At 46.1% G+C, this 21,637-nt stretch overlaps 1 protein-coding gene across 1 annotated transcript in view; it reads left to right on the top strand.

The window, feature by feature from the left end:
• Positions 1-418: 418 nt before the first annotated feature.
• The window catches only part of ELF5 (E74 like ETS transcription factor 5), a 37,291-nt gene continuing 16,072 nt past the window's right edge, over positions 419-21,637 (top strand). The window contains exons 1-2 of the mRNA XM_075325507.1: positions 419-583; positions 18,447-18,564. Coding sequence (XP_075181622.1) covers positions 434-583; positions 18,447-18,564 — 268 coding nt within the window. The 5' untranslated portion in view covers positions 419-433. The remainder of the gene's footprint in view (positions 584-18,446; positions 18,565-21,637) is intronic.

Raw genomic sequence — 21,637 nt, 5'->3', positions numbered from 1 at the left:
TGATATAACCATGACCCAGCCCATCATGACCATCATATCCCCACCATGTACGGTGAGGATGAAAAACACCTTCCACTATGTATCACACATTGTCTGGGATTTAAAGGGATTTTTCAGGGTTAGGATAACATGGCTGTTTTACTTCACAAACAGCGCCACCCCCATCCATAGTTTGTGCGTGGTACTGCAACCCAGCTCCATTCACTTCAATGGAAGCACAAACGTGGAGGAAAGCAATCCCATTCTATCTAGTCCAGTTAGAGCCTCCGAAACTCCAGCAGTTCCGGAACAAGAAATCTCAGCCTCCCTTAAAGACCATCAGGCCATGCTGGGAGTTGTAGTTGTCCTGCAGACTGATGGGTGTCCGTGGTCCCCTCTGGACCTGTGGTTTGCTCTCAGCAGTATCTGGAGTAGTCATCGTCTCCGTCACAGAATGGGAGTGCTCTGGAACCTGCCGAACCGACCTAACCTGTTCCCGCGCTCACCGTCGGCCGAGTGTTCATCACTTTTGCATCAGAGGATTCGCGGCGCACACCGTGGTGTCTTCTTCAGGCTTTCTGGATACTTTACGATCTTCTGTAAGGTGAGCATCTGTGACCCCAATATATCACCCTAACAGGAGCCATAAAGAGAGAGGCCCCCTAATGCTCCAAAAGGAGGGCGAGTCTATATATTTATTACTTATCTCTCTTATCTCTTTTTATTGAGGCTCATATATTATATACTTTCTGCTTTATGTTTTCTGTCCCTTTAAGAAATGTATCTTCTTGTAGCGCCTCGCCCCGTCATTGATACTGTTTTTCATTCTCCATTTTGCTCTTTCTATGATGATATTATGTGGCACTATGTATGTATGTATACTTTGTATACTTTGTATATTTGGTCTTTATTTTAGCCCTTAAGAGATTGTCCTAACTTGACAAGTTGTCACCAGTGCACTCCATAGATTGATGGCAAGTGGTCCGACCGCAGAGACCCCCACCGGCCATTCAGAATGGAGTGGTGGCCGGCTTCCAAGTTGGGGCAACGAGTTTATGGACAGTCAGTTTGAGTTTTCAACCTAGAACGAAGCAGTGGGAAATCCTTGTCTTCCACGAGCGCCATCATTTTTCCAACCTACGGCCTTCTCGGCAGCTATGCTTGGTCCTGTTCCACCATCAGGCCAACAACAGGCTCCTTGGATCCCTCATGTTGTTTTATTGACTCTCCACTGTCTTCTTAGTTGGCCAAACCGAAGACCTCAGTGCAAAGTGGCACTATGTCTACGTAGGAGCTTTCTACTAACCAATTTGCACTAGGTCTACCTAGTTCTTAATTGGCCAAGCCCAGGACCTCAGCGCTGCAAGGCAACAGTGCCACAGTGCCAACCACTGACCAACCGGGCTGGAGTAACAAAGATCTGAAACTACCTACTGGGTGCAATGGTGAAAGCCTGTGAAGAACGAGGTGGAGAAAGTGGTGAAAGTTCTATGTAGGAGCCTCATAAAAAACAATTTTCAAAGTGGCGCTAGGTCTGCTTTGGAGCCTCATTTATGAAGTGGCGCTTGGTCTACGTAGGAGCCTCAATAATCAATTATGAAGTGGCGCTAGGTTTATGTAGGAGCCTCGTAATACCCAATTATAAAGTGGCGCAAGGTCTACGCAGGAGCCTCATATTAACCAATTATGAAGTGGCGCTAGGTCTACATAGGAGCCTCATAATAACCAATTATGAAGTGGCACTTGGTCTATATAGGAGCCTCATATTAACCAATTATGAAGTGGCGATAGGTCTACGTAAGTACCTCATAATAACCAATTATGAAGTGGCGCTAGGTCTACGTAAGTACCTCATAATAACCAATTATGAAGTGGCGCTAGGTCTACGTAAGTACCTCATAATAACCAATTTAGAAGTGGCACTAGGTCTACGTAGGAGCCTCATAATAACCAATTTAGAAGTGACGCTAACTCTACGTAGGAGCCTCATAATAACCAATTATGATGTGGCGCTAGGTCTACATAGGAGCCTCATATTAACCAATTATGAAGTAGCGCTAGGTCTACATAGGAGCCTCATATTAACGAATTATGAAGTGGTGCTAGGTCTACATAGGAGCCTCATAATAACCAATTATGAAGTGGCGCTAGGTCTACATAGGAGCCTCATAATAACCAATTATGATGTGGCGCTTGGTCTACGTAGGAGCCTCATAATAACCAATTATGAAGTAGCGCTAGGTCTATATAGGAGCCTCATAATAACCAATTATGAAGTAGCGCTAGGTCTATATAGGAGCCTCATAATAACCAATTATGAAGTAGCGCTAGGTCTACATAGGAGCCTCATATTAACGAATTATGATGTGGCGCTTGGTCTACATAGGAGCCTCATATTAACCAATTATGAAGTGGTGCTAGGTCTACATAGGAGCCTCATAATAACCAATTATGATGTGGCGCTTGGTCTACGTAGGAGCCTCATAATAACCAATTATGAAGTAGCGCTAGGTCTATATAGGAGCCTCATAATAACCAATTATGAAGTAGCGCTAGGTCTACAAAGGAGCCTCATAATAACCAATTTGCCCAAAGGCACACAGACTAATACCCGAGCTCAATTTACCTTAAACATAACTTTTATTGTATTACATTAATAGAAATAATAAATTCCAAACTTTTTGACTATAAAGGATTAAAATAATTAAGACATCTTGATATATTAGGAGCTCATTACTTCAATTGTTATATATAGATACTTCTTAAAATTCTACACTCTAATAATATCTCAGTGAATCTTAGTATATAAAAGTGCACCCCGCTCCCAATAGAACGGTCTTCAATAGAGGATTTAGATTCCAAATAATTATTTTAATCCTTTGGAAAAAGTTTGGAATTTGGAATTTTTCTATTATACAATAAAATTTACTCTTTAATAGGTGAATGGATCTTAGCCATTATTCTAGTTGCTTTTAGACAAATTGGTTATTATGTGTCATTTTTTCCTGACCTTATTCTAAGGTCATGTCTTGAATTCCTATATGTAGACGTTACGGTGGGGTCATCAGATGGAGGAACGGCCTTTAACTGTTGGATGGCCTGAGTTGTGGATGTCCGTCTTGGGACAAAGTGGAAGCAAACACGTTGTGGGGTGTTTTTTTTTGTTTGTTTTGTTTTGCTAACATTCTTAAATTATATATGATTATTATTATTATTTTTTATTATTATTATTATTATTATTATTATTATTATGTAAAAAAATAAATCAATGAGAGAGGAATTGTTATGTCTTGGTATAAATGGTTTATTATTTCGCTTTGCAATATATACATTTTTTGTGAATGTCAAAAAGATAGTAAAAATGTATCTGATTAAAAAAGATAAATAAATCAACAAAATAAAAAAAAAGTGCTCACACAACTAAAAAGTTAAAAAAATGAATGTTTTTTTTTCCTGGACTGTGAATTCCACAATAAGATGGATGTCAGCACAGAATTTTATTTTATTTGCTTCCCTAAAAAAAAAAAAAAAAAAAGTATTTTTTTCCCCCAAAAAGGTACAAATGAAAACCACAACTTATTCCATACAAAAAAGGCCTCACAGCTTCTATAAAAATATAAAAAAAAGTTATGGTGTCACCCCAATTATTTTTAACCATTTACAATGTGGAAAAGATGAAAAAAACATATTAAAATATGAAAAAAATCTAAAATAATAAAATGTGAAAAAATTGATATCACCGCGACACGCAAAATAAAGGTAACATATTATTTATACCGTAAAGTGAGCACCGTGTACACAACACCCACACCCAAAAAAAGTATAAAGATGGCAGAAATTAATTTTGTTTTTTTCATAATTTTTCCCTCCAACCAAACTGTATCTCATGTTGTCAAATATTTTTTTAAATATTTTAATATTAATTTAATATATTAATATGTTTTGTTAAAAATAAATAAGTCGTCCTGTAAAATCTCATGTTATTTTGCCAAAGGAAGGATAAGGAGGTTTTTGATTTTGTAAAGGCTGGATGAGTAAAAAAAAAGTCATAAAAATACAAAACTGGCGCGTTTCACGACTTTTACAATCAGAAAATTAACACATTTCACGACTTTGAAAAACATCCAGAAAGAGGAATCAAGAATCATAAGATCCATTTTTTGTAACAGGGGAATAAGAAAACAAAAAGTAAGATATCTGTGTTCTAAAAACCCAAAACTGGCGCGTTTCACGACTTTGAGGCTCAGAAAATTGACGCATTTCACGACTTTGAAAACCATCCAGAAAGAGGAATAAAAAACAGATTTTTTTTTTGACCAGTGATTTAAATGTCTTAATATTGGAGTTGTTTTCCGTGGTCGGCGCAATGTGTGACCCGCGGGGTGCAGCTTCTCGCGGGTCATCCCATACGGAGGACTAGTAGCAGCCTGCCCCCCGCTGTCAGTGCCATCTGTCTGCTTTGCATGGTGTAACCGCACAAGGACGCAAATTATCTTGTCAACTTCATTAAACCAAATAATTACTGAGTGTGAAACATTTACATTTGGAATATTCCAGGACGTATCAGGAAGTAAAGGAGGAAAAATCTGCAGAACACAAACCTCGGGGGGATGTCCCACAGGAGATATGTGTTATCTAGACGGGTTCTTCCCATATTTTTCCATCAGTCCTGTCCATAGAATGGTGAGCAGAGTGCAGGACCCGACTCTACGGCTGCCAACAGTCCTGGAAATGCCCCAACAGTCCTGGAAATGCCCCAATAGTCCTGGAAATGCCCCAACAGTCCTGGAAATGCTCCAATAGTCCTGGAAATGCCCCAATAGTCCTGGAAATCCCCCAACAGTCCTGGAAATGCCCCAACAGTCCTGGAAATGCCCCAACAGTCCTGGAAATGTCCCAACAGTTCTGGAAATGCCCCAATAGTCCTGGAAATGCCCCAACAGTTCTGGAAATGCCCCAACAGTCCTGGAAATGCCCCAATAGTCCTGGAAATGCCCGAACAGTTCTGGAAATGCCCCAATAGTCCTGGAAATGCCCCAACAGTTCTGGAAATGCCCCAATAGTCCTGGAAATGCCCCAATAGTCCTGGAAATGTCCCAAAAGTTCTGGAAATGCCCCAACAGTCCTGGAAATGCCCCACTAGTCTTGGAAATGCCCCAACAGTCCTGGAAATGCCCCAACAGTTCTGGAAATGCCCCAATAGTCCTGGAAATGCCCCAACAGTCCTGGAAACTGGGCAATACATGTGAAAACCACAATCAAAAGTAGATTTTTTTGCCAGTAAACCGCACCCCTCTACATCCACTGCTCCTCGCACCCCTGGGTTTTACTAACTTCCCCTCTCCCCTACAGGTCCATACAGCCCGGCGATCCCCTCATATATGGGGGGATATTTCTTTTTCCTTCCAGGGAATACACTTACATCCACATCCTATTCTAGCCTGATGAAGGGTCAATCACCAGAAACGTCACCACACGTCATTCTGCAGTGTAATTTTTTTGGATACAAAGGAAAAAAAATTACCAAGTGCCAAAATCGTTGATTTTTTCATTTTTGCACTTTTTTTTATCTTCCATACACTTAGCGTATGTTCACACCTTGCGTTTTTCCTGCTTGTTTTTTATGCAAAAATCCCAGAATTTTCCAATCCCAGCTGAGTTATAAGTTGCTTATTTTTTATTTGTAGATTTCAGAGTTTTGGAGCATTTTACATCTATTTGAACATATTAGGAACAATGCATTAAAAATACACATCAAAAGCATAAAGGATAAAATGCATATTTTTTATGCTACATTTTTCCTGCCAACAGACGTGTTTCTAGATACAGGAATCAATTGAAATACTATGTCCCAAGAATGATAAAAGTATTTTAGGAGTGATACCTTTATAGGCTAACCAGAAGAATGATATTAGCAGCTTTCAGAGCACAGAGGCTCCTTCTTCAGGCAATTTACAAATGAATTACTGAGACCAAACATTTAAATGTTGTGTTTGGTCTCAGTAATTCATTTGTAATTTGCCTGAAGAAGGAGCCTCTGTGCTCTGAAAGCTGCTAATATCATTTTTCTGGTTAGCCTATAAAGGTATCACTCCTAAAATACTTTTATCATTCTTGGGACATAGTATTTCAATTGATTTTTCTGGCTAACACGGTACCACAATATTACCCTGTATTGTAGATACAGGAATGTCTGCTCCAGTGGAATAAGCAGCAATAACAGCACAGAAAATGAACTATTGTTTACATCAAGATTTTGTGTTAAATGCATTTTTTAACATTTTACACATTTTTTAATCTTATATCACTATATACTGTATATATATTAAACAAGAATCCAAAATTGTTACTCACTTGCTCAAAGAGCATTGTGAATGGAGAAGGAGGTGAGCTGTGACATCACCTATTGTGAATGGTGGATCTTGGTAATATCTGTATATAGAAGTGTTATCGGTCATTGCATAGGAGGGGGAGGAGGTGAGCTGTGACATCACCTATTGTGAATGGTGGATCTTGGTAATATCTGTATATAGAAGTGTTATCGGTCATTGTACAGGAGGGGGGAGGAAGTGAGCTGTGACATCACCTATTGTGAATGGTGGATCTTTTGTGATATATTGCATATAGAGCTGTTATCAGACATTGTACAGGAGGAGGAGGTGAACTGTGACATCACCTATTGTGAATGATGGATCCTGTGTTATCTACTGTATATAGAGGTGTTATCAATCATTGTACAGGGGGAGGTGAGCTGTAATATGACTTATTGTGAATGGTGGATCTTGTGTTATCTACTGTATATAGAGGTGTTATTAGTCATTATACAGGAGGAGGAGGTGAGTTATGACATCACCTATTGTGAATGGTGGATCCTGTATAATCAACTATATATAGAGGTGTTATCAGTCATTGTATAGGAGGAGGTGAGCTGTGATATAAACTATTGTGAATGGTGGATCCTGTGTTATTTGTTAATGTTGGTTCCTGTATTATATACTGTATATAAAGGAATGATGAGTACATTGTAGAGGAGGAGGTGAGCTATGATATCAACTATTGTGTATGGTGGATACTGTTTTGTCTACTATACATAGAGGTGTTATCAGTCATTGTATAGGAGGAGGTGAGCTGTGACATCACCTGTTGTGAATGGTGGATTCTGTGTTTTCTACTGTATATACAGGTGTTATCAGTCATTGTAGGGGGGGGGAGGTGAACTGTGATATCACCTATTGTGAATGGTGGCTCCTGTATTATGTACTGTATATAGGGGTGTTATCAGTCATTGCACAAGAGGAGGAGGTGACCTTTAATATAATCTATCGTGAATGGTGGATCTTGTGTTATCTACTATATATAGAGGGTTTTATCAATCACTGTACAGGAGGAGGAGGTGAGCTGTGATATTGCCTATTGTGAATGGTGGATCCTGTTATCTACTTTATATACTTAATATAGAGGTGTTATCAGTCATTGTACAGGAGGAGGAGGTGAGCTGTGACATCACCTATTGCGAAAGGTGTAAACTGTGTAATCAGCTGTATTTAGAGATGTTATTAGTCATTGTACAGGAGGAGGAGGTGAGCTGTGATATCCCCTATTGTGAATGGCGGATCCTGCGTTATCCACTGTATATAGAGGTGTTATGTTTTAGTAATGATACCAAGTCTGCTGCATATTTAGGAGCCTCCACTAGAACATTGTTCTCTGGCAAACACCTAATTAAAGGGGCTGTATGTGTCGCGGGCGGCTGCGCTCCCCACGCTCGGGTCCGGCGCTGCTGCTACGGCTGCTCGGTGGCTCGAGCGGTGGGCCGGATCCGGGGACTCGAGCGGCGCTCCTCGCCCGTGAGTGAAAGGGGTGTTTTGTTGGTGTTTGGGAGGTCGGTTTGTGATGCCACCCACGGTTGTGGTGAGGTTGGGGCACCACCGCTGCTCTGTACGGGGGTCCCGGGAGCGATGACAGGGAGCAGCTGGGATGTTTCTCTCCCCTCCGTGGGTAGGCGGATTTTTTTAGTCCCGGGGCCTGGAGTTGTTGTCTGTAAGGTGGATTGCGGAGCCTGGTGAGGTGCAGGGTCGCGGGGGCAGCGCTGTGCCGCACGGCACGGTGGTACTTACTCAGCCAGTAACGTACACGGAGTCTCTGGTAAAACAAATGGCTGGATGGACGAGTCCCACAGACGGCTGCGACGGTCACTCCCGGTAGGTTGGCGGTAACTGTCTCTCCCTGCACCGGTGTTGTGTTCTCAGCCCCGATAGCTTCCCACCGGTAACCCGCTCCCCAGCGGTATGTTGGCTAAGGGAGCCCCTGTTTGCCCGCAGGCTCTGGCCCTGGGAGCTCTAGCTCTGGCGGTAGCTTTATCTCCCTCACGGTTTGGACGGTTGCCTTCAGTCGGGTCTTTACTGCTGGGAAACCCCGGAGGTTCCCGTCGCTGATGGATTTGACCGGTTTAACGGCGACTCCTAGCCTGGTCGGGGTCCGTAGGCCCTGCCGGATGGTGCTGGCTTCTCTTCGCTCCCCTATCCGGTACCGGCGGGCCACCGCCCGTCCCCGGTCCTTACGGTTGTGCGTCAATCGGCCTCTCCTGCAGACGGTCACCACCGTCTGCCAACCTTGCTCTAAGGTGCCCGGGCCACGTACCCGGACATGGCCAGTCAGTTCCTCCACTACTACTTCCCTAACTCACACTCTGAACTCCTTTTCACTATCTGACCTTCTTTCCCGCCTCCAGGACTGTGAACTCCTCGGTGGGAGGAGCCAACCACCTGGCTCCACCCCCTGGTGTGGACATCAGCCCCTGGAGGGAGGCAACAAGGATTTGTGTGTGACTTAGATGTTCCTATCCGGGGTGTGGGGTGTGTTGTTGCAGTACCTGTGACAACCTGGCTTGTCCAGGGCGCCACATATGTGATTTGGGAAACAGTGTAGCGGGTGGCTATGTTCCAGGGTGAAAGCCGCCATGTTTTCATCACCTCACACAACCCCTTTAAATGGAGGTTTGGGACTTACTGTACTTTTGTGTTTAGCCCATAATAGACGTTAAATGTGATTAATGTGTTGATTACATCCAGTTATCGGCGTCTCCAACCTCATTAAACCGGATTAAAACCGCGCAATGGTAAATGACCTTTTAGTAGGCGTGAAAAACAATGCACTCATTCACAGCTACAAAACATCACTCGCTGTTTACTTTTGACAACAAGAGGCCACAACGAAGTGGAGATAATGTATAATAATGTGTGTAATCAGCGGGAATCGGAGGCTTATGTCTGCTCAGCGCTTTCTGGTATTTCAAATGCAATGCAGTACCATCATATCACCACTAGGTGCAGCATTGCCACCTGACATAGGAAGTGAAATGACAATGTAATGTATGTACACAGTCACTGCACCAGCAGAATAGTGAGTGCAGCTCTGGAGTATAATACAGGAGGTAACTCAGGATCAGTAATGTAATGTATGTACACAGTGACTGCACCAGCAGAATAGTGAGTGCAGCTCTGGGGTATAATACAGGAGGTAACTTAGGATCAGTAATGTATGTACACAGTGACTGCACCAGCAGAATAGTGAGTGCAGCTCTGGAGTATAATACAGGATCAGTAATGTAATGTATGTACATAGTGACTCCAGCAGAATAGTGAGTGCAGCTCCGGAGTATAATACAGGATGTAACTCAGGATCAGTAATGTAATGTATGTACACAGTGACTGCACCAGCAGAATAGTGAGTGCAGCTCTGGGGTATAATACAGGAGGTAACTCAGGATCAGTAATGTAATGTATGTACACAGTGACTGCACCAGCAGAATAGTGAGTGCAGCTCTGGAGTATAATACAGGATCAGTAATGTAATGTATGTACACAGTCACTGCACCAGCAGAATAGTGAGTGCAGCTCTGCAGTATAATACAGGAGATAACTCAGGATCAGTAATGTATGTACACAGTGACTGCACCAGCAGAATAGTGAGTGCAGCTCTGGAGTATAATACAGGAGGTAACTCAGGATCAGTAATGTATGTACACAGTGACTGCACCAGCAGAATAGTGAGTGCAGCTCTGGAGTATAATACAGGATCAGTAATGTAATGTATGTACATAGTGACTCCAGCAGAATAGTGAGTGCAGCTCTGGAGTATAATACAGGAGGTAACTCAGGATCAGTACAGGATCAGTGATGTAATGTATGTACACAGTGACTGCACCAGCAGAATAGTGCAGCTCTGGAGTATAATACAGGGGGTAACTCAGGATCAGTAATGTATGTCCACAGTGAATCCACCAGTAGAATAGTGAGTGCAGCTCTGGAGTATAATATGGGCTGAACGTCAGTCAGCTCCAGAATCTGTAATGATTTTGAGATCTGCGTTGCACAAAACAATTCTGTGTTGAGTGAATGACGTTTCTGACGCAGGTTTGTTTGACGCTAAATATCCTATAACACAGCTGGATACATAGAGCGGCCGCAGCAGTAGTAACAGGACAGGGATATAATTACCAGGTTGTGAGATAAATTCTGCCGCATTTACTAATCACACAAGGAGCTGATGATGGATCATATTCTGCAGAGGATAAGGGCAGTGGGCTCGGTTCGGCCCAACCTCGGGCAGCGGGAAGTACCGGAGGTTCTTGGTCCTGATTCATCCAGACTGGCGATGCTCACACCAGTCTTCAGGCTGCACAGACTAACACAGCATAAACTATAGTTGGCATAGGTAGACAATTTCCTCCAGCCTAAAAATGAGAGAAGCAGAAGACAGTGATTGGTTTCCTTACAACATGTGATCAAAGAAGCCAGCGAGCAGGCTAGCAGAGGTTATCACCGCCAGCTTTGGTCTTAAATACTTATTAGGACGCATAGAATTGATTGTCTCTTTCATCGCCGGCTCACTTTCTTGCTTTTTTGACCTCAGCATCGACAATAACAGGCTGATGTGTTTTGCAGAATTTTGTATAGGATCCATAGTCCTAAATGTGTGTATTAGCAGCATCCTCGGGGTCTGAGGATTATCCTCCCAGCGCTCAGACATTGATGCCTCTTATAATCCTGATAGAAAAACATCTTGGTGTGTGTGCGGTGACAGCGGGCGGGGGACGATGACACAGACCGCGCCGATGTGGGGACAATACAGTGTTTGTGTTCTGCATGATGGTATCAATTGCTGGAGAGGATCATCGTGTAATTGTGGAGTTACATTACCCTGAATACTCCCTTATTTACCACTAATGTCACAATAATCCTGGCAAAACTAAATCTGGAAAAAGAGGTGGAACCTTCACCGACGATTTTTTTTTTTAATTTTTTCGCTTCCATTTTTTAATATCCCTTCTTCCAAGAACTTAACATTTTTTTTGCAACTACATGACTGTGTCTTCAGGCCTTTTATCTGGTGGTGCTGTGTCTTCAGGCCTTTTATCTGGTGGCGCTGTATCTTCAGGCCTTTTATCTGGTGGTGCTGTGTCTTCAGGCCTTTTATCTGATGGTGCTGTGTCTTCAGGCCTTTTATCTGGTGGTGCTGTGTCTTCAGGCCTTTTATCTGGTGGCACTGTGTCTTCAGGCCTTTTATCTGGTGGTGCTGTGTCTTCAGGCCTTTTATCTGGTGGCGCTGTATCTTCAGGCCTTTTATCTGGTGGTGCTATATCTTCAGGCCTTTTATCTGGTGGCGCTGTGTCTTCAGGCCTTTTATCTGGTGGTGCTGTGTCTTCAGGCCTTTTATCTGGTGGTGCCTTGTTTTCAGGCCTTTTATCTGGTAGTGCTGTATCTTCAGGCCTTTTATCTGGCAGCGCTGTGTCTTCAGGCCTTTTATCTGGTGGTGCTGTGTCTTCAGGCCTTTTATCTGGTGGCACTGTGTCTTCAGGCCTTTTATCTGGTGGTGCTGTGTCTTCAGGCCTTTTATCTGGTGGTGCTGTGTCTTCAGGCCTTTTATCTGGTGGCGCTGTGTCTTCAGGCCTTTTATCTGGTGGTGCTGTGTCTTCAGGCCTTTTATCTGGTGGTGCCTTGTTTTCAGGCCTTTTATCTGGTGGTGCTGTATCTTCAGGCTTTTTATCTGGTGGTGCTGTCTCTTCAGGCCTTTTATCTGGTGGTGCTGTGTCTTCAGGCCTTTTATCTGGTGGTGCCTTGTTTTCAGGCCTTTTATCTGGTGGCGCTGTATCTTCAGGCCTTTTATCTGGTGGCGCTGTGTCTTCAGGTCTTTTATCTGGTGGTGCCTTGTTTTCAGGCCTTTTATCTGGTGGTGCTGTATCTTCAGGCCTTTTATCTGGTGGCACTGTGTCTTCAGGCCTTTTATCTGGTGGCGCTGTGTCTTCAGGCCTTTTATCTGGCGGCGCTGTGTCTTCAGGCCTTTTATCTAGTGGTGCTGTGTCTTCAGGCCTTTTATCTGGTGGTGCTGTCTTCAGGCCTTTTATCTGGTGGTGCTGTGTCTTCAGGCCTTTTATCTGGTGGTGCTGTGTCTTCAGGCCTTTTATCTGGTGGTGCCTTGTTTTCAGGCCTTTTATCTGGTGGTGCTGTATCTTCAGGCCTTTTATCTGGTGGCACTGTGTCTTCAGGCCTTTTATCTGGTGGTGCTGTGTCTTCAGGCCTTTTATCTGGTGGTGCTGTGTCTTCAGGCCTTTTATCTGGTGGTGCTGTGTCTTCAGGCCTTTTATCTGGTGGCGCTGTGTCTTCAGGCCTTTTATCTGGTGGTGCTGTGTCTTCAGGCCTTTTATCTGGTGGCGCTGTGTCTTCAGGCCTTTTATCTGGCGGCGCTGTGTCTTCAGGCCTTTTATCTGGTGGCGCTGTCTTCAGGCCTTTTATCTGGTGGTGCTGTGTCTTCAGGCCTTTTATCTGGTGGCGCTGTGTCTTCAGGCCTTTTATCTGGCGGCGCTGTGTCTTCAGGCTTTTTATCTGGCGGCGCTGTGTCTTCAGGCCTTTTATCTGGCGGCGCTGTGTCTTCAGGCCTTTTATCTGGCGGCGCTGTGTCTTCAGGCTTTTTATCTGGTGGCGCTGTGTCTTCAGGCCTTTTATCTGGTGGTGCTGTGTCTTCAGGCCTTTTATCTCTTGGTGCTGTGTCTTCAGGCCTTTTATCTGGTGGCGCTGTGTCTTCAGGTCTTTTATCTGGTGGTGCTGTGTCTTCAGGCCTTTTTTCTGGTGGTGCTGTGTCTTCAGGCCTTTTATCTGGTGGTGCTGTGTCTTCAGGCCTTTTATCTGGTGGTGCTGTGTCTTCAGGCCTTTTATCTGTTGGTGATGTGTCTTCAGGTCTTATATCTGAGGGCACTGTGTCTTCAGGCCTTTTATCTGGGGGTGCTGTGTCTTCATTACTTTTATCTGGTGGTGCTGTGTCTTCAGGTCTTTTATCTGGTGGCACTGTGTCTTCAGGCCTTTTATCTGGTGGAGCTGTGTCTTCAGGCCTTTTATCTGGTGGCGCTGTGTCTTCAGGCCTTTTATCTGGTGGTGCTGTGTCTTCAGGCTTTTTATCTGGTGGTGCCTTGTTTTCAGGCCTTTTATCTGGTAGTGCTGTATCTTCAGGCCTTTTATCTGGCAGCGCTGTGTCTTCAGGCCTTTTATCTGGTGGTGCTGTGTCTTCAGGCCTTTTATCTGGTGGTGCTGTGTCTTCAGGCCTTTTATCTGGTGGTGCTGTGTCTTCAGGCCTTTTATCTGGTGGTGCCTTGTTTTCAGGCCTTTTATCTGGTGGTGCTGTGTCTTCAGGTCTTTTATCTGGTGGCACTGTGTCTTCAGGCCTTTTATCTGGTGGAGCTGTGTCTTCAGGCCTTTTATCTGGTGGCGCTGTGTCTTCAGGCCTTTTATCTGGTGGTGCTGTGTCTTCAGGCCTTTTATCTGGTGGTGCTGTGTCTTCAGGCCTTTTATCTGGTGGTGCTGTGTCTTCAGGCCTTTTATCTGGTGGCGCTGTGTCTTCAGGCCTTTTATCTGGTGGTGCTGTGTCTTCAGGCCTTTTATCTGGTGGCGCTGTGTCTTCAGGCCTTTTATCTGGCGGCGCTGTGTCTTCAGGCCTTTTATCTGGTGGCGCTGTCTTCAGGCCTTTTATCTGGTGGTGCTGTGTCTTCAGGCCTTTTATCTGGCGGCGCTGTGTCTTCAGGCCTTTTATCTGGCGGCGCTGTGTCTTCAGGCTTTTTATCTGGCGGCGCTGTGTCTTCAGGCCTTTTATCTGGCGGCGCTGTGTCTTCAGGCCTTTTATCTGGCGGCGCTGTGTCTTCAGGCTTTTTATCTGGTGGCGCTGTGTCTTCAGGCCTTTTATCTGGTGGTGCTGTGTCTTCAGGCCTTTTATCTCTTGGTGCTGTGTCTTCAGGCCTTTTATCTGGTGGCGCTGTGTCTTCAGGTCTTTTATCTGGTGGTGCTGTGTCTTCAGGCCTTTTTTCTGGTGGTGCTGTGTCTTCAGGCCTTTTATCTGGTGGTGCTGTGTCTTCAGGCCTTTTATCTGGTGGTGCTGTGTCTTCAGGCCTTTTATCTGTTGGTGATGTGTCTTCAGGTCTTATATCTGGTGGCACTGTGTCTTCAGGCCTTTTATCTGGGGGTGCTGTGTCTTCATTACTTTTATCTGGTGGTGCTGTGTCTTCAGGTCTTTTATCTGGTGGCACTGTGTCTTCAGGCCTTTTATCTGGTGGAGCTGTGTCTTCAGGCCTTTTATCTGGTGGCGCTGTGTCTTCAGGCCTTTTATCTGGTGGTGCTGTGTCTTCAGGCTTTTTATCTGGTGGTGCCTTGTTTTCAGGCCTTTTATCTGGTAGTGCTGTATCTTCAGGCCTTTTATCTGGCAGCGCTGTGTCTTCAGGCCTTTTATCTGGTGGTGCTGTGTCTTCAGGCCTTTTATCTGGTGGTGCTGTGTCTTCAGGCCTTTTATCTGGTGGTGCTGTGTCTTCAGGCCTTTTATCTGGTGGTGCCTTGTTTTCAGGCCTTTTATCTGGTGGTGCTGTATCTTCAGGCTTTTTATCTGGTGGTGCTGTGTCTTCAGGCCTTTTATCTGGTGGTGCTGTGTCTTCAGGCCTTTTATCTGGTGGTGCCTTGTTTTCAGGCCTTTTATCTGGTGGCGCTGTATCTTCAGGCCTTTTATCTGGTGGCGCTGTGTCTTCAGGTCTTTTATCTGGTGGTGCCTTGTTTTCAGGCCTTTTATCTGGTGGTGCTGTATCTTCAGGCCTTTTATCTGGTGGCACTGTGTCTTCAGGCCTTTTATCTGGTGGTGCTGTGTCTTCAGGCCTTTTATCTGGTGGCGCTGTGTCTTCAGGCCTTTTATCTGGTGGCGCTGTGTCTTCAGGCCTTTTATCTGGCGGCGCTGTGTCTTCAGGCCTTTTATCTAGTGGTGCTGTGTCTTCAGGCCTTTTATCTGGTGGTGCTGTCTTCAGGCCTTTTATCTGGTGGTGCTGTGTCTTCAGGCCTTTTATCTGGTGGTGCTGTGTCTTCAGGCCTTTTATCTGGTGGTGCCTTGTTTTCAGGCCTTTTATCTGGTGGTGCTGTATCTTCAGGCCTTTTATCTGGTGGCACTGTGTCTTCAGGCCTTTTATCTGGTGGTGCTGTGTCTTCAGGCCTTTTATCTGGTGGTGCTGTGTCTTCAGGCCTTTTATCTGGTGGTGCTGTGTCTTCAGGCCTTTTATCTAGTGGCGCTGTGTCTTCAGGCCTTTTATCTGGTGGTGCTGTGTCTTCAGGCCTTTTATCTGGTGGCGCTGTGTCTTCAGGCCTTTTATCTGGCGGCGCTGTGTCTTCAGGCCTTTTATCTGGTGGCGCTGTCTTCAGGCCTTTTATCTGGTGGTGCTGTGTCTTCAGGCCTTTTATCTGGCGGCGCTGTGTCTTCAGGCCTTTTATCTGGCGGCGCTGTGTCTTCAGACCTTTTATCTGGCGGCGCTGTGTCTTCAGGCTTTTTATCTGGCGGCGCTGTGTCTTCAGGTCTTTTATCTGGTGGTGCTGTGTCTTCAGGCCTTTTATCTGTTGGTGCTGTGTCTTCAGGCCTTTTATCTGGTGGCGCTGTGTCTTCAGGCCTTTTATCTGGCGGCGCTGTGTCTTCAGACCTTTTATCTGGCGGCGCTGTGTCTTCAGGCCTTTTATCTGGTGGCGCTGTGTCTTCAGGTCTTTTATCTGGTGGTGCTGTGTCTTCAGGCCTTTTATCTGTTGGTGCTGTGTCTTCAGGCCTTTTATCTGGTGGCGCTGTGTCTTCAGGCCTTTTATCTGGTGGTGCTGTGTCTTCAGGCCTTTTATCTGGTGGTGCTGTGTCTTCAGGCCTTTTATCTGGTGGTGCTGTGTCTTCAGGCCTTTTATCTGTTGGTGATGTGTCTTCAGGTCTTTTATCTGGTGGCACTGTGTCTTCAGGCCTTTTATCTGGGGGTGCTGTGTCTCCAGGCCTTTTATCTGTTGGTGATGTGTCTTCAGGCCTTTTATCTGTTGGTGATGTGTCTTCAGGTCTTTTATCTGGTGGCACTGTATCTTCAGGCCTTTTATCTGGTGGTGCTGTGTCTTCATTACTTTTATCTGGTGGCGCTGTGTCTTCAGGTCTTTTATCTGGTGGCACTGTGTCTTCAGGCCTTTTATCTGGTGGAGCTGTGTCTTCAGGCCTTTTATCTGGTGGCGCTGTGTCTTCAGGCCTTTTATCTGGTGGCGCTGTTTCTTCAGGCTTTTTATCTGGTGGCGCTGTGTCTTCAGGCCTTTTATCTGGTGGTGCTGTGTCTTCAGGCCTTTTATCTAGCGGTGCTGTGTCTTCAGGCCTTTTTTCTGGTGGCGCTGTGTCTTCAGGCTTTTTATCTGGTGGCGCTGTGTCTTCAGGCCTTTTTTTTCTGGTGGTGCTGTGTCTTCAGGCCTTTTTTCTGGTGGCGCTGTGTCTTCAGGCCTTTTTTTTCTGGTGGTGCTGTGTCTTCAGGCTTTTTTTCTGGTGGCGCTGTGTCTTCAGGCCTTTTTTCTGGTGGCGCTGTGTCTTCAGGCCTTTTATCTGGTGGCGCTGTGTCTTCAGGCCTTTTATCTGGTGGCGCTGTGTCTTCAGGCCTTTTATCTGGTGGCGCTGTGTCTTCAGGCCTTTTTTTTCTGGTGGCGCTGTGTCTTCAGGCCTTTTTTCTGGTGGCGCTGTGTCTTCAGGCTTTTTATCTGGTGGCGCTGTGTCTTCAGGCCTTTTTTCTGGTGGTGCTGTGTCTTCAGGCCTTTTATCTGGTGGCGCTGTGTCTTCAGGCCTTTTATCTGGCGGTGCGGTGTCTCCAGGTCTTTTTTTTCTGGCGGCGCTGTGTCTTCAGGCCTTTTATCTGGTGGCGCTGTGTCTTCAGGCCTTTTATCTGGCGGTGCTGTGTCTTCAGGCCTTTTATCTGGTGGCGCTGTGTCTTCAGGCCTTTTATCTGGCGGTGCGGTGTCTCCAGGTCTTTTTTTTCTGGCGGCGCTGTGTCTTCAGGCCTTTTATCTGGTGGTGCTGTGTCTTCAGGCCTTTTATCTGGTGATGCTGTGTCTTCAGGCCTTTTATCTGGTGGTGCTGTGTCTTCAGGCCTTTTATCTGGTGGTGCTGTGTCTTCAGGCCTTTTATCTGGTGGTGCTGTGTCTTCAGGCCTTTTATCTGGCGGTGCGGTGTCTTCAGGCTTTTTATCTGGCGGTGCGGTGTCTCCAGGTCTTTTTTTCTGGCGGCGCTGTGTCTTCAGGCCTTTTATCTGGTGGTGCTGTGTCTTCAGGCCTTTTATCTGGTGGTGCTGTGTCTTCAGGCCTTTTATCTGGTGGCACTGTGTCTTCAGGCTTTTTATCTGGCGGCGCTGTGTCTTCAGGCCTTTTATCTGGTGGCGCTGTGTATTCAGGCCTTTTATCTGGTGGTGCTATATCTTCAGGCCTTTTATCTGGTGGTGCTGTGTCTCCAGGTCTTTTATCTGGCGGTGCGGTGTCTCCAGGTCTTTTTTTTCTGGCGGCGCTGTGTCTTCAGGCCTTTTATCTGGTGGCGCTGTGTCTTCAGGCCTTTTATCTGGTGGCGCTGTGTCTTCAGGTCTTTTTTATCTGGTGGCGCTGTGTTAGTGCCGTCATCTCTGTATCCGTTGTAGCACAATTTTTGGAGATTTTTCTGTAAGAAAATACAGGTGTTTGTTAATGGCGGGAACGTCAGTGTTGACTCCTGGCACCTGCAGCCAATAACTCGTCACATGAAGATAAGTGCAGATTTATTCATGTAGTTTCTGTGTTTTACTTCTTTTCTGCCCCAAATATTGCAAAATTCTTTTTTTCGGCACTAAAACACTTTTGTTTTTATACGTTCCTGGATTTTTACCCCAGGTTTTACTCCATTGCTTAGTTGTTGTCTGTGCATTATGGCCGGTACATGGACTGTGTCTCACAGACGTCATTTCTCCCCTCTCACTGCCGCAATCCCAGCAATGGTGCCCCCAGTGTACAGCACTCGTGTGGCTGCAGATGCCTAAAGAATAAACATTGTGTTACATTTGTGTTTTGCTAATTTAATGATTATGAAGTTTAGGGACCGATCTTATCTTTTATTACTAATTAACTAATTACCTTAATGTTTGCACTTAATAGGTGATGATAGACTCCTCCACACACAACCTTGTTATGCCCTCTTATGCTGAAGCCCATTTTTCATGGACAGACCTATTCTGCAGTGACCTGTACCCCACATACAGAGATCCGTCACCAGGTAAGGGCCGTCTTTATAGGGGTCTCATAGTGTGGCCTAAATATACGCTCTGGTATCTCCCAAAGATGGTGGATGGGGCTGAGGTCCGGGCTCTGTGCGGCGTCATGTTCTCCCCTCCATGTCTGTATGGAGCTTGTGCATTGGGCTCAGTCATGGGGAAAAGAAAAGGGTCTTCCCCAAACTGTTCCCACAAAGCTGAAGGTATGATTGTCCACAATGTCTTGAGCTGAAAATTAAAATTTCCCATCACTGAAACTAAGGGACCTTTCTGACCCCTGATAACAGCCCAGAGCATTATCCTCCTCCACCATCTGTACAGTGGTAACAATGCAGTCAGGAGGTAACGTCCTCCATCACCAAACCCAGTCTCCTCCATCAGACATAGAGAAGTGCAATCTGTCCCTGCTCAGAACACGTCTCCTCCAGAGTCTGGTGGTGGTTTTACACTGCTCTATCCGACGCTCAGCATTGTGCTTGGTAATGTACGGCATTGTGCTTGGTGATGTACGGCTCAGCATTGTGCTTGGTGATGTAAGGCTCAGCATTGTGCTTGGTGGTGTACGGCTCAGCATTGTGCTTGGTGATGTACGGCTCAGCATTGTGCTTGGTGATGTACGGCTCGGCATTGTGCTTGGTGATGTAGAGCTCGGCATTGTGCTTTGTGATGTACGGCTCGGCATTGTGCTTGGTGATGTACGGCTCGGCATTGTGCTTGGTGATGTAGAGCTCGGCATTGTGCTTGGTGATGTACGGCTCGGCATTGTGCTTGGTGATGTAGGGCTCGGCATTGTGCTTGGTGATGTACGGCTCGGCATTGTGCTTGGTGATGTATGGCTTGGCATTGTGCTTGGTGATGTACAGCTCAGCATTGTGCTTGGTGATGTATGGCTCGGCATTGTGCTTGGTGGTGTACGGCTCAGCATTGTGCTTGGTGATGTATGGCTCGGCATTTTGCTTGGTGATGTATGGCTCGGCATTGTGCTTGGTGATGTACGGCTCAGCACTGTGCTTGGTGATGTACGGCTCGGCATTGTGCTTGGTGATGTAGGGCTTGGCATTGTGCTTGGTGATGTACGGCTTGGCATTGTGCTGGTTAACGTACGGCTCGGCATTGTGCTGGGTGACGTACGGCTCGGCATTGTGCTTGGTGATGTATGGCTCGGCATTGTGCTTGGTGATGTACGGCTTGGCATTGTGCTGGTTAACGTACGGCTCGGCATTGTGCTGGGTGACGTACGGCTCGGCATTGTGCTTGGTGATGTATGGCTCGGCATTGTGCTTGGTGGTGTATGGGTCGGCATTGTGCTTGGTGATGTACGGCTCAGCATTGTGCTCGGTGATGTACGGCTCAGCATTGTGCTCGGTGATGTACGGCTCGGCATTGTGCTTGGTGATGTACGGCTCGGCATTGTGCTTGGTGATGTATGGCTCGGTATTGTGCTTGGTGATGTACGGCTCGGCATTGTGCTTGGTGATGTATGGCTCGGCATTGTGCTTGGTGATGTACGGCTCGGCATTGTGCTTGGTGATGTATGGCTCGGCATTGTGCTTGGTGATGTATGGCTCGGCATTGTGCTTGGTGATGTACGGCTCAGCATTGTGCTTGGTGATGTACGGCTCGGCATTGTGCTTGGTGATGTACGGCTCGGCATTGTGCTTGGTGATGTACGGCTGTAGCTGATGTTACCAGAGGAGGTCTGGACTCTGCAGTTATGGGGTCAGCAGAGCGGTGGGGACTCTTCTGCCCTCTGCTCCTCAGCACTCCGCCCTCCACTCTATAACATTCGAGGCTGAGTTGCTGCTTTTCCTTCCACTTCTCAGTAATATCACTCACAGGTGATGGGGAAGATTCAGGAGGAAGAAATGTCAGGAACGAATTTGTCTCCCCGGTGCCTCCTATTACAGGACGCGCTGGTATCAGTGAGCGCCACTCCACCAACCGCTCTGTCACATGGTAGTAAAGGCCGATGCCATGAGGGGGGTCCAGAGATAATATACCAAGGGTTTTTGGGCTAAATGAAACACTTGGCGCCTTGAGATAGGTTCACCTTCTTAAATGCAAAATCTGCCCTAAACCCTTTATCTATCACACATCTGTCATAGAACTAATTTGAAACCCCTGAAGGTGCGGGTCCGGGCGAAACTTCAGTCTCCGCGCCTCCTGGATTTCACACCTATTCATCCATCCTTTTTCTTTTCCATATGGACCATGTATGTGTTAACGTCTTTTTTTCCGGATCTTGCGGTGCCGGTCACTGAGGGCATTCATCAGCCCGACCAACATTGCTATTTTAAGGCTATTCACATACGTGTTACTATCAGGGTTTAATTATATGTTTTCTGGATAGCGGCACATTGCTGGCGCTCCATGCGGTATTTTCACAGCTGGCGTCATCACCTAGGCTCGGGATCTTGGCCGGTCGCCCAGGTCATGGCTAATAGTCAGGTCGATGGCTCCTGGAAATAAGAGTCATTATCAGGAGCCGCTGGTAATTAGTAAATGTGCTGTCATTACCATCGATACCCCGATACTGACGATCTCCAGCAGGAACGTACGTCGGGCAGGACGTGTTTCTGTATATTTGCTCACTGTATTGCGGTATCATTTGAGTGCTATCTTGGCGCTGTACAGTTTATGACTTTCACAACACACTGCATAGCGGTGTTTTTTAGGCAACTGTATAGTAATATATGCTCCAACAGATGACGTAATATGGTGCTCAACAGAGGCATCATACAGCGGCACCATATGGTGGAGTTGTGGAGGATCAGTGTGCTGCCATATGGCTCTAGTCACATACCGCAGCCTCCTGAGTGTACATATAAATAATACCAAAAGTGCAAAAAAGGCCAACTAGTTCAACCTGTTCTCCAGCTGTGTGTATCCAGAGGAATCATATAGTGCTGCCCTATGCCCCCTATACCAAGGCGGCAACACCCAATAGCGCCTCCCCTGTGCTCTCTCTTCTCCCCCTGCACAGTCTCTCCCCTGTGCTCTCTATTCTACCTCTGCACAGTCCCTCCCCTGTGCTCTCTCTTCTACCTCTGCACAGTCCCTCCCCTGTGCTCTCTC

The sequence above is a fragment of the Anomaloglossus baeobatrachus genome, chromosome 10 (genome assembly GCF_048569485.1).
Source record: "Anomaloglossus baeobatrachus isolate aAnoBae1 chromosome 10, aAnoBae1.hap1, whole genome shotgun sequence".
In the NCBI taxonomy this organism is placed as follows: Eukaryota; Metazoa; Chordata; class Amphibia; order Anura; family Aromobatidae; genus Anomaloglossus; species Anomaloglossus baeobatrachus.
Note: the sequence above shows the minus strand (reverse complement) of the source record. Positions and strands in the feature narration are given on the sequence as shown.